General features: G+C 41.9%; 1 protein-coding gene across 1 annotated transcript in view; it reads right to left on the reverse strand.

The window, feature by feature from the left end:
* Positions 1-15392, reverse strand: part of dlc1 (DLC1 Rho GTPase activating protein) — a 126943-nt gene extending 111551 nt beyond the window's left edge. Inside the window, exons 1-4 of the mRNA XM_050044088.1 lie at positions 14799-15392; positions 11797-13804; positions 2229-2363; positions 1529-1642 (exon numbers count right to left, since the gene is read on the reverse strand). Coding sequence (XP_049900045.1) covers positions 1529-1642; positions 2229-2363; positions 11797-13737 — 2190 coding nt within the window. The 5' untranslated portion in view covers positions 13738-13804; positions 14799-15392. The remainder of the gene's footprint in view (positions 1-1528; positions 1643-2228; positions 2364-11796; positions 13805-14798) is intronic.
* Between the last annotated feature and the right edge of the window lie 1439 nt (positions 15393-16831).

A 16831-nucleotide genomic window follows, 5' to 3' on the forward strand; every position in this document is an offset into this window, starting at 1 on the left:
AAAAAATCGCCAAAAATGAAACCAACCGTGATGGACTCAGCCGATGGGCGATTGGCAATATATTCGTCCAATCGCCCAAGCCTAGCCGGTGGCCGGCAGGTTTAACCTGTGTAACAGCAGCAACAGAAAGTTTGCTGATCCTGCAGAGAGTTGGGACTGTCTGGTCCCCCGGAGTTGTGGTTTTTATGGAGTTCAGTTTCCAAAACTGCTGCCCACTCTCCTCCTGGTGAAGTGGTCTGTAGAGGCGAGGAGTGAGGCACTTTGCTAACAAGAGCTAAAGGCTCACGGCTATGGCTTCAAGTTCACGTTTATGTGACAATAGCTAGAGCCTTGAATCAGAGGGCTAAACAATTAGCAACATTTTATCTCCATCCCTGAAACACTTTGCCGATATTGACATCTTTTATTTGGTTTATTGTCAGATTCTTGTAGACTCACTTTTTGATAAGCCTGTCTTCCTTTTTTGGGTTGCTTTGCAGTGTAGGTAGTTGTTGCCAATACTGGAATAGCAACTTTATCTGCAGGATTCTCTGGCACTGAGTCAGTCTATTTCTAAAGGCACGTGCACATGCATCTACATTTGTATAGCAGCCAACAGACACGCCCTCTCTCTGAAATGAACCTGTGATTTACCAAAGTCTCCCATCAAAAGCAGAGCCAAGAGGAAGAGCAGCAGTCTATTTTCTCTCCACATGAATTACAACATGCTTAAAGGTTATTATGGGATTTTTGCCCAGTGATGTCAATATAAAACTGCTTACCCTGGCTTTAACGTTAGTTTTATTTTTATTTTATTTTTATATTTCCATTCAAACAATTGTAAGAGCTTGCTTGAGTGCTAAGTCCACTGGCTGCCGGCCTTGTTCCCTTTGCCCTCATTCTGGAGGCAACAGCAGAGCAAGACTGACAAAGTCATTAAGTGAGCAAGCAAGAGGTTTGAAGACACACGTCTCACTTGAAGCGNTGTGTTTGCTGTTTGTCCAAAGATGAAAAAGTTTGTTTCATTTGAAGCATAAAACGTGTTTAAAGGTCACTCTGCACTCAGCTAAAAGACTGTGGAATTGAGAAGAACCAGAAACTAAAACATCCTCAACTGTGTATAATTTATGTTTCGAGGTTTCAAAAACTTCCAAATAGATTTGGAGCTCCAGTTTTATCAAAGTTTATAATTCCTTTAATTCCTCTGGATCTGGGATAGTTTGTGAAACTGTAAATACTGCAAAAATAAAATTCATACTTTCCAACCTGGCCATTTCAGTTTAGATGAAACACAAAAAAAGAAAAGTAAAGGAAGAGTGTGTGTGTGTGTGTGTGTGTGTGTGTGTGTGTGTGTGTGTGTGTGTGTGTGTGTGTGTGTGTGTGTCTGTGTCTGTGTTCCTGGGGGGGAGGGATGTCTTATTTGATCTCCAAGCAATCATGCTGTTCATATCTGTGGTATAGAAAGTGCAATCTTTCCAGATGTGTCACCTCGTGAGTTGCTGATTATGGTTTTAATGTGCATTGGAGTGATATAGAGCTCCTGACTTACCCCACTCTTAGGTTTTGCTCCGAGGGCTGGTGCGGGCCCTGAAGTTGAGGCAGCAGGAACGTGTGGATGAGGTGGATTTTGTGATGCTGCTGGCACAGATCCTAAATCAAACTCCTACACAGGTAAAAGACAAAGATAACAATGTAGGTATTAAATTGTTGGACATGAGCATTGATTTCCTCTAATATTTTGGTGTTTCTTCATGATGATCAAGAGCATAGACGAAATGCAAATGCAAAGTACACTATTCCTAGTGTCTATAGATACTGTTACATCTAATAATGGTCACCAGGGGACAGAAATGATTACTGTAGGTGAGGGAAGGTATGAAAAAATTAATTAATGGTGGTAATTTCCACCATTCATTGGCTGCAAAACATTCACCTAAACCCATGAGTACATTATGAGACAGTTGGTTCCTGTGCACAGATATGCAAAGGGACCCACCACCTCTCCTTTATCAGTTTGTGTCTCCTTGTGGTTGTTCAGTGTCTCTTTGAAGTAATTTGAGTCTCTTCCTGGTTGATGACATTTGACATTTTGCAAGTGAAGGCCAGGGGAGCCCTTGACACTTTGGGCTCCCGGACCTGTGCCCTGTAGGCCTGTTCAGCAATCCATCCATGCTTGAACGTGCTGTAACACCAAATTTACATAAAGAGTTGTTTCCAATGCAGTAGAAAGGTAACATGCAAGTGTGTACCAGGAGTTGTCGTCGATGGAGGGTCGGGGTGCTGTCCATAGAGGAGGTGGCACTGAGGGCATTCTCAATTTCCTGGTCCAGCTGGTCCAGCTTCATCAGCAGCAACACCATTGAGTCCAGACGAGAATGCTCATGCTGAATAAAGAGAGACAATAAATTTAACTGTTGCATTGAGCTCATATATGTGGAAGGATACTACTATTACAGGATGTTTTTATGATGCATCATGGGAAACTTTATTTCCATTTCCATCCTGGGCGACTGTGACCCAGGGTGTCATCCATTAATTGCATGGTGGTTTGATCCCTGTCTCTTCCTGTCCACATGTCCAGGTGTCCTTGTGCAAGTCACCATACCCCCACTTGCTCCCAACGGACAGGTCAGCACCTTGCATGACATTTCTGCCCCATCAGTGTTTGACTGGGCGATTGATTCCCCCTTTTCTACCTAATTAGATTAAATTATTCCACCAGTTTCCATCACATCATTTGTAATTGAGGATGTGTCAGTGGAGGTCATTGCACAACAGAAGTAAACTGTGGTAGCAAGATGGCGGCTCGCACTGTTTACCTGCAAAGTTTTTTCTGTTATTACAAAAAAAAATTTTTTTATCCAAAATCAATCACAAACAAACTATTAAAGAGACAACTGCACAATCTTTTTTTGCAGATGATTTCTGACTTAATGTCTCTGTTGTTGCCTTCTCCACCCTCTCTTTCCAACCTGTAGAATGTGACACACCCACTGATATTGTCACAGTTTGCACTTCAGGTCAAGGAAAAAATGCTTTTTTTTGGTTCCAGCTAGGAACCAACTTTTCAGGTTCCAAATCAATTTATCTTTCGTCAAAATGCAAGGCGGTACAAAGAAAGGTAGAAAAGCGCCATAGAAATGCAGTCCATATAGCCCCCTTCCTCAGTTATCTGGGGATGGAGAAAGTGACAGAAGAGTGCCACTAGTGACAGCAGCCAATGGTAATATACTTCGATGTTGGAACAAATGGAGATGTTTCTGACATGCACAGGATGACAACATTTATTTTTCATGAATACAGAAGTATCCACTGCTTTGCCTTTCCGCACACACCCTGTGCATTTAATATTCATGTCTTTTGTATCATCTCTGGTCCATTTTTAATCATATGACTTCAGGACTTCAGATATTCTCCCTTTAGTCCTCTAATCTGCAGGTTTCAATTATCCGTTCTGACCCTATGATAACAAGTCTCACACTGACCTCAGGTGGCGTGTCTCCAGTAAGACAAGCTAAATGACATGCAATCCAGCCCACCTTCACACTCCACCTACCACTCTGTCTGTGTTTGCCATCCCTCAATCCTGTTTTGTTTGATGCCGTATAAACCCTTGTCTGGAGTTCAAAAACTTGTAAAGCCCTTTCTGGAGTACTGAGCATGGTATATGTCTTAATTTCCTTCGGCCTATCTTTTATCCTGGCTTCGGGTGTGGCTCTCTGTCTGAGCTTCTCTCCCGACTAGAGCCCCAAGAAATGACATCACACAGCTGGCTCATTAGTCCCAAACAAACCTTGTTACAATCTTCACTAACAGACCCTGTTAAACACTTTATGAGGTTGAGCTCATGGGACATACAGCCACTGGGATTGTATGTTGGAGCAAAAGGTATACAGACATGCGAGTGAGCCTGTTTTTTTTTATGTGCTGTGTGTGTTCCACAGTGTGATATGTTAGAGAGAAATGTCATTGTTTCATGTAGGATAAAGTGCTAAACATCCCCTGTGAAGTGGCTGATGTGGCTCGATATTGTTTCAGTAAAGTTTACAGTGGGTGTGTGCAGATGACAACATTCATATGAGCTGTGACTAATGCTAATGTGCGTGAGGTTGTCAGGTTTATGGATCCTAGATAGAATCCGCATCATGATAAACAAGCTCCAGCCCTGCGCCTGGCTCCCTACTCCAGCCCTAATAATGTCTTATGACTTGCGCTTACATTTATTTTCCAGTTAGTTCCCAATTAGCCTGTCAAAAGCAGCTCCTATTGGGTTTGCTGAGAGAGCGAATACACATCGAGGGCCATGTGTGTCATGGAAATGTGTCTCACATTGATGCATTCATTGGCATTCCTAGCTAGTGGCAGCACACATCACTACGTTCTGTCTCCTTGGCAAAGTATCACAATGAAACACTGTGTCGTGGTAAAACAATGACATCTTTACGAGGCCTCTCTGAATGAACAAAAGCATCTGGCTCGAGATGGCAATAACAACCACAAAACAGCAGAGGAAAAAAACAAGTGCAGTGCATGTCAGGCGCCTCGAAGAGGCAAAGTTTTTTAGGGGGCATTCTGGTGGTTTGGGTGTTCTCAGAAGGTTTCTTTTCTCTCTTTCCCATCTTTTGAGGTTTTTCTTACATTCCTCTCCACTTCCTGTTTTTTGAGATGGGAGACAGTTCCCACACTGTTTGAACTCTTCAACCCCTCCTTCCCCTTTACTTGCTCTCCTTTTACACCCGGTGGCCTGCATCCCATTTCTCAGACCTGTCCACTAAAGCTGTAGGTGGTGGTAACTTTTATTCAGAAAAAAAAAAAAAACACAACTGCTTGTCATAATTCACACAGCACTAAATGAGACGGATGATCTGTAAAGACATCATATTCCTCTGCCTAGTTTATTGCCTCGTAGTGTTTCTAGTGGCATTACCACATGTGAACAAAAACAACAAACCAGAGCTGAGGAGTCTCAAACACAGCTGTCAATCACTCAGTACGTTTACATGACACTTGAAAAAAACAAATTATTGCCTTAACTGGACAACTGAAGTGCATGTAAACGCCTTACTCCGACTAATATCGGAGTTCTCCAACTCCGATTAAGACACCCAGATAATGCGATTGGAATTCGATTTTCTCCAGCATGTATACGCCTTAATTGGAGTTAAACTAGACAATGCATGTGCGCATGCTCCACACCCCCTGCACTGGCATATGACCCCGGAATAGACAAGACATGCTATTGTTGTAGCCCTCCAACAGCATACGGCGTTCTTGTCTGCCTCTCGAAATCACCATGACCATGAGGGATAGCGCGCACCTTATCTGCACAATCAGTAACACGTACATTACGTACGAGATGAACAAAGCTGTACGATTATCCATCTTGCTGTTGTTCGGAAATGCCGGTCTGCCGCCTGACTCCAGTTGTTTATTATTAAGTGACGTAATAGGTCAACCAGAAAGGGGGCCGTATTAACCCACTGAAATGACGCATATCGCCACCTAGTGTTGAGGAGGAGGACATGTTCCTGTCAGTAATTCGATTTTCTCAGTTGCATGTAAACTGGGACAATCGAATTTTGAGCATAGCTCAATTAAGCTGTGCATGTAAACGTACTGACAGATCTTTGACTGCAGTCAAACTAGGCAGTTCTGACCAATTATGAATCAAGATTGTTACTACATTGAGTATTTCTCAAATGTTTTTTTACAAAGAAGTTTGTGACGCAGCTGCCCTGTTGGAAACACTTGAGCAGAAACAAAACAAGGCCCACTGTCTGCAGAAAACTTTCTCATTTTACAGCTCAACAGTACACTGAACAGTCTTATGAAAAGATTTGAGTTGAGAAACAGGCAATGCAATAACAGAATCTGGATTCATATTTGATCAGCACTGCCTAATTTGACAGTTTGACTGCAGGTCACGATCAGTGATTGACATGACTGACAGCTGTGTTAGAGACTCCTGGCTCTGATTTATTGTTGTTGCTGTTGTTGCAGTGCTGGATCTAACGAATACTAGGGTTGTAACAATCCATCAAACTTGATCAATATATTGATTTAATGATCAACGATCACATTTCATTGATGCAAAGTGAAAACATCGATTCATATCATCTTATTAGAAAGGTCTGTGTCACTGTCAAACAGCAGGAGGCAGATGGTAAGCAGCCCAAAGAAACAGGATGAGGATAAGGTTATTTGCTTGAGAATAAATCAGCAGCAGTGTGGAAATATTTTGGATTTCAGAGAAAATACAGGTCGACAGACAGAGCACATGGTATATGTAAACAATGATGTTATGTTATGAGATAAAATATTAAGGAAACAGACATACTTGTCGTCTGGTTGGGCATCTCACTCTGCTAACTTATTGCAGAAACACAACAACATTAGCTGCTCTGTTTCAACAATGTTTGGCTGAAAAAACGTGCATGCAGGCTAAAATTCAACTGAGCTGTTCTGTCTAGAGATGCAGTGACTTAAATCAATGATGAGTAAGAAGAAATTAGAAATAATACATGTAATTTATGAAAGTCTAATTAAGGTAATGTTAAAGTGCTTAAAGGGGCAAAAAGCGAAATCGTTTCACCGCTAGGTTCGCTGTTGTGCACTGCCTGTAGACCAAAACAAAGTGTGTCATGAGCCACACCTCCCTCTACCTCTGCTCTCCACCCCCCCCACTCGCCTCGTCTGTGCAGCCGCAGCATCTCCACGGACTATCACATCCAGACGGTCCCAGTGTTTCTTCCGCAGGCTCCACTTCACTCAGCTGCCCGATATACCCGCTGCTTCTTCCCACATTAACCTGAATAACAAACCAGTGCTCGGTGCTCCGGTTGGATCCAAACGGAGAGCCGGGGCTAACGTTAGCTGGGAAGCTAGCGGAGGCTAACTGGCTGTGCTGGCAGCTGAGTGAAGTGGAGCCTGAGGAGGAAGCACCGGTTAGCCCCCACATGAACGTACATGAACGCGCAGCCGGACCCGCTTGTAAACAATGGGCTGGAGATCAACACAGAGAGAGGGTGTGTGAGGTCATGTTATACTCCAGATGAAATTACACCTCTAGTTCTTCACATAGCAATTTTTTAATTCCTTCAATCTAGAAACGATGAATTTCGCTTATTGCTCCTTTAAACTAATATGGTGACTAGCAAGAAACAGCTGGTTTGTCTCTGAACCTTTGTAGTTATTGTTGAGATGAATTTGATACATTTGTTCAATGATCTTGTTAATCCATGTTTTCTGGCTGTTTGGAGAAGTTTGCCTTCAGGGCTCTGAGCCAGATATATTTTTTATGAAAAAGATTATGGTTTGGGTTAAAATGGAAACATTTCTTCCAGAAAGGTCTTTCTGAGAGAAAGCCCTCAGGGCTGACTCATCCCATGTGCTGTTTTATGTGTGTTAATGGAGTCAGTTTCAAGTAAACTTTACTGCATCTGACTAGTTACAATTATTTACAATTATTTATGTGCTGTTTTTATTTTCTATGGCAAAAAGCAAAAGAGAAAGGGGTTGGCAGCTTCTTCTGTAACAGACTGTGTTAAATGGCCATACAGTTTCCTCTCATATCAATCACAGGCCACTGAATCTCACTGAATCAAATCGTATTATGGCAGACTTTGTGATATTGGCAAATATTGTATTGCTGTCCAAAGAATTGATACAAGATCATATTGTGATGAAACGAATGATTAACACCCCGAGTGCCACTAGAAGCAGGAGTAAGAGGACGAGAGACATGATCTTTTCACAGTGATGTGTCTAATGTACTTCTCTGTGGATATAGTGACAGTTTCAGAAAATATGATAAAACGTTATTTTCATGTAAGCTACTAACTGCATTATTTCATGTAATCTACTAACTGTATTATTTTCATGTAAGCTACCAACTATAGCTTTAAACTGGGGGTCTCTTTCTTTGCTGAGCTAAACATAGGGTTTAGACAGTGATGCATCAAAACACTGCATACACTCATTTAATATAGGTATCTCATTAATGAAAAATGAGCAAAAGACAAGCATTTAATAAATAAATAAACAGAGAGAGGCAGAAAAGGAGACAGAGAGAGCCCTGAGATGATGATAATGTTGTCACATAAACGACAGTTGAGCCAGTTTGGCCCTGAGGTCGAGATAAATCCTTGTTGCTAAAACAAATAAACAGTAACAAAGCCCACTATCAGGCTAATCTGAAGCCATTATTCAAACCAGATGGGTTTATTTTACAAAGTGAATCTGGAATAACAACACTGGGGACATGATCATTTGTTAGTACAATATCATGTCAGAGATAATTCCAGGTTGCTATTGCCATTGTCCACTAACAGAGAATAACATCAGTTCTGTCACTTCCTTCATGATATTCATGAGCGTCTTTTCCTCTACATGCTGAATGCAGTATGTTCCCTGCCTTGGGGATGATAATGTTAATTTTTACTGCCTAATTTCCTTTCTGTCCTCATGACCTTCCCTAAAGCATATTTTCTCAGTGAACTGGCTTCATTCTGCATGTAAATACACCCCATGGTGAAAACCCTGTGGTGCTGTCAAAGAGCAGGCAAGCCATCACCATATGGTGGATGAATTGCTTTGGCGCCTTCCACTTTATGGCTGAACTCCTCTGCTTGAGTTCCAGGAGTCTTTTTTTTCCGAATATTTAATCCAAAGGTTGAAAGTCGTCCTAAGATTGAAAGTGGAGCCAGTGGTAATAAATGCGGCACTGGTTTTCCATGTCCCTGCGCTGGACTGTGATGTCTCGTTTTTGGCAGCTGATGGAGTGACATCAACATTGGTCATGACTGAGAGGGCCTCCAAAGTTTCTATGCAGAATTTATGTTAAACTAATGCAGTGATAGCACATGAAAATATCTGGGACTACCCAACTCACAGGCTTTTCAGGAATACAGATACAACCAGCGTGTCATGCCAACACTGAGTGGTCACATCTGTTACTCACTTAGCACCAAAGCTCATGCCATGCTTTCCATTTAAAGAAGTATTTCACTGCTGAAAAGATGGTCTTTTCATAAAACTGGGCTGTCTATGCCATAAAAAGACACAAATACTTTTGAAATTGGTAGAGAATACAGAGAAAAAGGGCTATGGCTAACTTTTGCATAAGAGTAGGCTCTGGCAGCATCATGATATTATGGTATACCAGGGTATTTAAAAATCCAGAAGGTATGCTTTTCAACACTCTCAGAAATAAAGTCGCTCATCTTTCTTTAAACTCACTGCATGTAGTGCACAGCAAGTGCCACCAGAGGTCATTCTCTGGTCTGTACTAGTGGAAAAGGCAGCCTGTAGTGGTGGGGATAACGTCACAGACCTCTAAACAGCCAGCAAGCAACGGCAGAGAGAAAGACAGAGCGGGAAAACAGCATATTTTTAACATCTGACTCAGTATATAAAGTGATTATTTTGACCAAACTAGAGCTGGAGATTGTTGGAACAGTAGCCTAACTAAATAAATGACTAACAAGACAAACCAAGATGGGTTTGATGGGTTTTTTTCTGTCAAATTTGAATGAAAAGTGATTTACCGTGAATTAACGAGGCAATGAAGCTAGTTGTAATTAAGTGAAAGAGAAAAACTTGAATTCAAATGGTGCATGGTTGTGATTCTCTGTTTAATAATGAAAATAGGTGTAAGAAAAATATACATTTCTATTGTGAGTTTCTATTGTGTTTTTATTATCCTATAAAAGCTGAGGGAGCTTGGGAAAAGCAGTGGGTGGTCACATGTGGGGGGAGACACTACTACTGTCATATACAGTATACCCTGGTGAAACTTTAGGAAGGTATGAACATATTAAAAATTAGATACTTACAACATTTGAAGCAAGAAATAGACAACGCAGTAATAGAATCTTTGTTAATATTTGCCTTTTTAAGTCTCTGTTTACACAACACAGGAAACAGTAGGGTGCCCGCCTTTTTTTCACAACTCTTGTAATACAGCCAAACTGTGCACTAAAATATGTTTCTATAAACGTTTTAGGCGAGAAAATAGACAATTAAGTAACAGAGTGTTCTAGGGATGCATGGTAATATTGGCACATCATCATCGGCCAATATTGGCTTTAAAATGACCTATCAAAATCAGCCAACATGCTTACTCTCAATTTGCACAGTGAATGAATATTACATACACTGAAAGTATTGTATTTCATGTCACCATCTGCTGGTGGGTCATTGTGATAAGAGTATGCATGAATAATAAGATGTTAATTCCAGTACAGAAGAGACTTGATGATCACAAATTAGGGAGGGAAAAAAGGTGGATATATATCTTTATGGGTTATCAGCCGAATAAGTTGTTATATGTGGGCATATTGGATGTCTTTGTTTATATTTGATCAGCACTGCCTACTCTTACAATTTAATCACAGTTTAAGAGAGAGAGCGAGAGAGGGGTGGCTCTTTCGCCAGATGGCACGTTTTGTTACCCGGCAAATGAGCAGGGAGATCTGGGCATTGGTAGGATGGAGGTAAGTTTACTATAATTCATTTACACACACCACCCACATTGTTATGATACAAAGCTTGTTAAAAATCAGCAATTGTGAAAGCCATTTATCATATCCTGCCTTGGAAAGAGGGCTGTCGTAGTGTGTACTAGCATCAGCATGACATCACACATTATCTGTGTGGACAGATACAGAGCAACTGCAATGACAATACTTTCGAGCAAGTTCAAAACAGTCTAAAACTGAACATGATGAAACAATACCGGTGCAGCACATTGTCACATTATATAAACCATGGGCATCAAAACGTCCCACACACTGACCAACAAGCCACTATCAACCGCCACGTTGCATGCTTCAGTGTAACACTCTGTTCATGATATCCTATCACAGGAACGCAGCTCAGAAAATAACTGATGATTATGATTATCTTGTTTGTTTTATACTGAGATATAATAGAGAAAAATCATAGTGATTAATGCTTAGCAGAACTAAACCTAGATGTCTACAGCCAGGTCTTTTTGGATGCACTATTTCTCCGTTGAAATACAAGTTCCAGTGTTCTTTCTGATCTCCGCACCCTCTAATTTTTATAAAGAGCACACTAAACCTGTACAGAAACACAGCCTTTCGAACAACTCAAGCACAGGACTTTTGGAGAGGAAGAGTCACTGTTCACAAGCGGGTAATGGTCTTCAGCTAGAATGTATCACAAGAATCTAACTTTCCACAATAAGGTACTTGTCTAAACAACATGCCTGCTTAATGCGCCCTGAGTTGTAAATAATGGATTTCTTGTTGTCATTCCAAAAAGGCCAACACTGCAACTGCTAATAGTGGATAAATACTGTGTCCGTTCTTGGACTGTTGCTTTGTTTCAACAAGCCCAAGCCCTTATTACGTTTTTGGCACTTTCCCGTACCCGTCTAGCACGCTAGCTAACAGTGTGTAAATAACACAACATACAGTATTTTGTGGAGAGAGCAGTTTAAGCCTTTCAGCACAGAGATTACATGATCTTCCAGCCCCCTCTGTGTTCATAGTCTGCATGCCCTTATAGGACCTTGTTTTGCAATGAGCGGTTGAGAAAGAGTAAAACATTTCACAGATCCCCCCACTCACAGATCTGTAAGCATGTGAGAGTGAAGTCATTGTTTTCCAAGACTCTTGCCAGAGTGTGGGACAAAATTCATTTGAAGGCCGTATATGCCCAGAGGGTGTCAGTTCATTAAAAAAAAAAAAAAAAAAAAAAATGCCAGAGTCATGATTACTACAGAGAAACTGAGACAAAAATCAATTTAAACACCAATTAAGATTCACTCTACATCTATAAACACAGCCTTACCTTTCTCATGCGCACTTTGACCCTGTTATCCTCTTTTTGATCTCCAGGCTCATTCGTTTCATCTAAAACGGGACTGACAAGTTGTGTGTCACTGTAAATAATGGTGTGTGCAGCCTCCATTCTAGAGACTGTGGCTTCTGGCCTGTGCTGTTCTCTCTGACCATCTGCCACCTCAGGGCCAGGTGACTCACTGAGGTAACAACCAGAGGCCTGGTTGCCATGGAGTCCCTCTGGTGAGAGCTCATCGTTGACCTCTGCAGAGCATGCTGGCAGGTTTTCGGTGTGCTGATCAGAAGCTGCAAGTGTATCATCAGTATGAGAGTGCTGAACATGTGGATTTTGGGTGAAATCTGAGGCAGTGTTCTTTTGAGGATCCAGTCCGGGGGTGTCATCTGGCTCAAGGTGGCTAACTTCTGGGATAGTACCCAGTTTTGAACTGCTATTTTCCAAATGCTGGGCTACGGCTTGATCCTCACAACAAGCCAACTCTTTGGACACTGAGCTTTCATCAGTGTGTGCTATTGGTTGACTTATGGAGGTTGTTGTTTCCACATTCTGCTCTTCACACTGAGTAATGTCTGTCTGTACAGGGTTGCCTTCTGAATATCCAGCATCCAGTTTTTCAGATGAAACGTTGCTGTTAACGGTCACAGAGCAACACTGACCTTTGAAACAGATAACAGACGATGTGATTGGCCCATACCTGACTTTTGCTTCTTTCTCGCTGCCTTCTGCTTGTGCACTCTTCTCTCCCTGAGGCCCGTTCATCGCTGTCATTTCAACATTATGCTGTTCCAACAGTGTCTGGTGGGATATTTCACAACCATGAGCCTGATCCAATACCACAGTGCAGTCATGATGATCCTGCTCTCCTCCTTGAACGTCTCCTGAGTGATGCTTAAATCCTGTATTTTCATTTAGAGTTCCTGGGTCATTTAATCCATCCAGCTTGTCAGCGGAATCTGCGCTCTGGCTTTCAGTTACTCCTTTGTCACATACTTCATCTGCCACTAAAGTCACAACTGGGTCCACAGTTTTGGTAGCCTGTGACATCACATTATCGCTCTCCATCATATTAAGTGAACTGTGCTGAACAGGTAAGGTTACACTTACACCAGCATAGCCAGAGCTGGAAATCTTCTCTTCCTCTACATCTGGAAGGTCAGTTTGAGGTTCCAGTTGAGCAGCAGAGGACCGGTTTAGTGTGGCCTCAGAGATTTCAGGAGGTCTGCTGTAACCCTCTGTATGGCTCTCCTTTGTTTCCTGATGATTTGGAAGGTTGCCAGGCTTCTCACCAGCAGATTCAGACAGTGGAGGCCCATTGTTTGAAGAGATAGAGATGCATTGTTGCTCTTTACGTGAGATATGTGGACTTTTTAAGACATTATCGTCATTGCAGATGCCCTGTCTCTGGCTGCTGTCTGTGCCAACTTCACATTCACCACTGATGGCTTCCTCGCTGTGACTGCTGCTATCACTTGCAAAAGAAATATTTCCCCTGGACATCCCACTGTTTGAGTTACTGTGAAAATCTCCAGAATTCTCCATGTCCTGGAGATGCCCTGATGCAGTGGAACTTTGGGGAATATTAACGCCTACCAACTCATGAGGGCCATGAACTGAATCCTCCTGCAAACCCACTGGAGCTTTCACAGTGCTTTCCAATAGCTTCAACTCATCTGATCCAGTATCATCATTCGCAACAGAAGCTGCCACCTCAAGTGTCTGAGCCAGGTCTTCTGTGGTCAGTTGGTGGCAGCACTCTGGCATGGAGGCACACCTCGTCCTTCGACCTTGTTTGGAAGCCCCTGCTCCCATCCAAGGCCCCTCACTGTCCACCCCATGACAGCAGACCAGGTCCAGATCATCGTAACTGTACTGTAATCCTGAAGCATGAGTTACATGCTCCTCCCAACTTCTTTTCCTTATGGCTACTGGCATGGTGGACAGCCGGTGCTATCCCATAGAGCTGCTTTTGACGGCAGGCGAAAATGGAGAACTGGATCTGCTGCAATTGAGAAGAAAAATTGGGATAAGAAATAGCCAGTGTTCGCAAGTCATGAGTTACTGAATGTGCAGATGACAATATGGTAAATAATGTTTCACTTTAAAAGTAAACAGTTGGAGTAGAGGGGTGTATTCATACTGCATGCACAATTCCCTGGAAAGTATAACCTCTGCGGTATCTGCATGAAACGACAGGATTCCCAGTTATGTTGATCGAACATGGGATTATCTGTTCCAAATTTCACATCACAGCGTGCTGTCTGCATTGAATGTATTTGATCTGGAACAGTTGTTTTTGACAGCTGTTCAACAATGAAGTTTTCAGGAATAAAGCCAACAAAGCTGCCCAGATTCTCAAACATCTAGATAATCATCAAGAAATATGCAAACGTCCCTTGTTTACTTTTCAACATCTTTACACGGTGAACTGTAAACCGAGCCAGTTTGTCAAATTTACACCGCAAACATTCAGTACGCATTAACTTTAACTGTGCAAAAGTGGTCTGAAAAATCCAGGGTGTTGGTTAACTGTCATTCTGTAGCACCCATACACCCACAAAAATGACAATGATGACACTAAAGGCAGTTTAAACTCCAAATGACATTCAGTGTCCCTAAACAGCTGGGTCTCCACAAGCCAACATTATCATAATACATACTGTGGTTCCTATTACATGAATCAAATCCAGCTCTATACTGCGCTTTTTTTTTATTTTCCCTGTTGTTCTAGGTCAGAATGTTCAGAAGTAAAGGAACACTGGGATTCAACAAGCAAGATGTACTCGGGTCGAGCTGAACATCTGCTATATTAAAAAAAAACATGACTGAAGAATAAGAATAGAGTAATGTATCATGAGTGACCGAGAACTAGAGACTTCTAATCTAACTTCCAAACAATTTTTCTATCATTTTTTATATGTATCGAGAGACAATTTTTCAACAGATCAGATTTTCTTAAGGAGTTTAAGTGAAACATTTTTTCTCAAATTTTTCACCTTTTGTTTCCTCAGTAGAGGAGCTGGATGATACCAACTGCAATCTGCACCCTCTGGCATGAACCTGCTCCTGGTTATTAGTTAAATAAGGGAGGTTACAAAAACATCCCAAAGCAGTTGCTTCTTCTACCGACCATCGAACCAACAGCAAAAGTGACACCTCAGTACATTTCAGAGCTGGATGCTGGAGTAACAGTGTTTACTTCTTGTAAATTCTCCGCTGATGGCACGTTTTACGATATAATCCAGCAGCTGTATATTCAGTAATCTAACACCAGGTGATAATCCAACAAACAGATTATAGATCCAGTAACTTCTTCGAGTACAGTTATCCAGAGATGTTTCGCCAGTTGCCTTTTCATTCATCCACAGAGAGCAATGTGTTCTTGTTTGGGAAATATGAGTCCATCTCTTTCCAAGAGACTTGACATCTGTTTTATTTTGTGAGCAGTCCTTAGTCTATGTTTCTGCAAGCTGTTTTCTGGACTCCAGTCAGTGTCTTCGCTGTAAAACTGTCGGAAAGGTAGTGAAGCCCCCAAAGGCAGGCAGAAAGCCGGGGAGCGGTGAAAAGTCCAAAGACAACTTCCATCTTGATCACATTAAGGTTTTTGCTGACGCTGAATGCCAAAGAGTCGGGGTGGTGTAAGAGGGGCCGGGTTTTCTTTCCCCCGCTCCACCCCTGCTCTCCTCCGTTCTATCCCTTTTCTCATCAGGTCCCCTCCCTGCTGGTTTTGACAGGGAGTCTGAGTCACATCCTAGGAGCCCCATCCCCCGTCTCACAACTCACCCATTTATTCACTCCACCCTCCTCTCATGGACTTCTCTCTGCCCACTATTTCAGAAACTTCCTCTCCGCTTCTTCGCTCACAACTTGTCTCTTCCCTCTTCTCAGAGGACTTTTGCTTGTTCTGCCTTAGCTTGCTATTTAACTAAACTGGGCAAGGCTCCCACCAGTTGGTTTAGATTAGTAACAGACAGGCTGCCTCGTAAGACGTCTGGCTGCGGGCCAAGAGATATTGCTCTAATGTTTTGGCAGTTATTTCTGAGGCATGCTTTTTTTTTTTTTTAAATTGTCATCTTGTAACTCTACAAGCATCCTTAACCAAACATTCTGGCACTAATGAAAAAAAGCCAAGCAAGGTATCTTTGCAGATATGCTTTAAGAGTGCATTTTTCAACTATTCTGTAAGACTATATAATATTAGTAACTTTTAAAAGGTGGTATGGCAATGGGGACAATGTTAAAGGTGCTATCAACCTGATATCTTTGTTTTATAGTAGACCAAGGGGAAGGAAAAACATTTAAGGACCCAAATGCCAGTAATTCATTTCCTAATATAGTCATTTGCCAGAGGCACACAGCAGAAAGTAAAGGCAAAGCCAAGGATATTTACACTTTAATGTCCCTGAGATAATTTAAGACAAATGTAAATCAGCCAATCTTGTCTTTGAAGTCTGATTGAGGCAGAGGGAGTAAAACTAATTAAATATTCCTGACTTCCATTTGCAGAGCCCATCTCAAGTTAAAAACCTCAAGGGCCCCAAAACCTCCTGATTTACATAAAATGTGCGCTATATGAATTCTAACAACACCACCTCCATTCAAGTGCTCCATAAAGTTGTGTCACCTAGTTTTACAAACTCAGGCTACGACCATATTTATCAAGACTATATTTAATTGGGGTCAGTTGCACAAAAAGAGCAATGCATCAAAACACTAGGGACAATTGGCCTCATTCACTAAAATGTCCCTAGAAATGTTCTTACTCTGCGCATACAACACATACACAATTACCATCAGATTCATGACAATTGCACAGCGGCCAATTTCTTTCTTTCCACCTTGCATGTGTTAGTGAATCACAATTATTTTACACTCAGTACGTTTACGTATGCACGGTGAAGTCGAGCTACGGTCATAGCTCAACCAGGGCATTTCATTGGACCACTGTCCTTATCCCAGTATACAAGCACAGGAAGGGAAATGATTTATTGACCGAAGTATATCTGACTCTGCTACGATACGGTGTAAG

The sequence above is a fragment of the Epinephelus moara genome, chromosome 5, assembly GCF_006386435.1.
Source record: "Epinephelus moara isolate mb chromosome 5, YSFRI_EMoa_1.0, whole genome shotgun sequence".
Taxonomy (NCBI): domain Eukaryota; kingdom Metazoa; phylum Chordata; class Actinopteri; order Perciformes; family Serranidae; genus Epinephelus; species Epinephelus moara.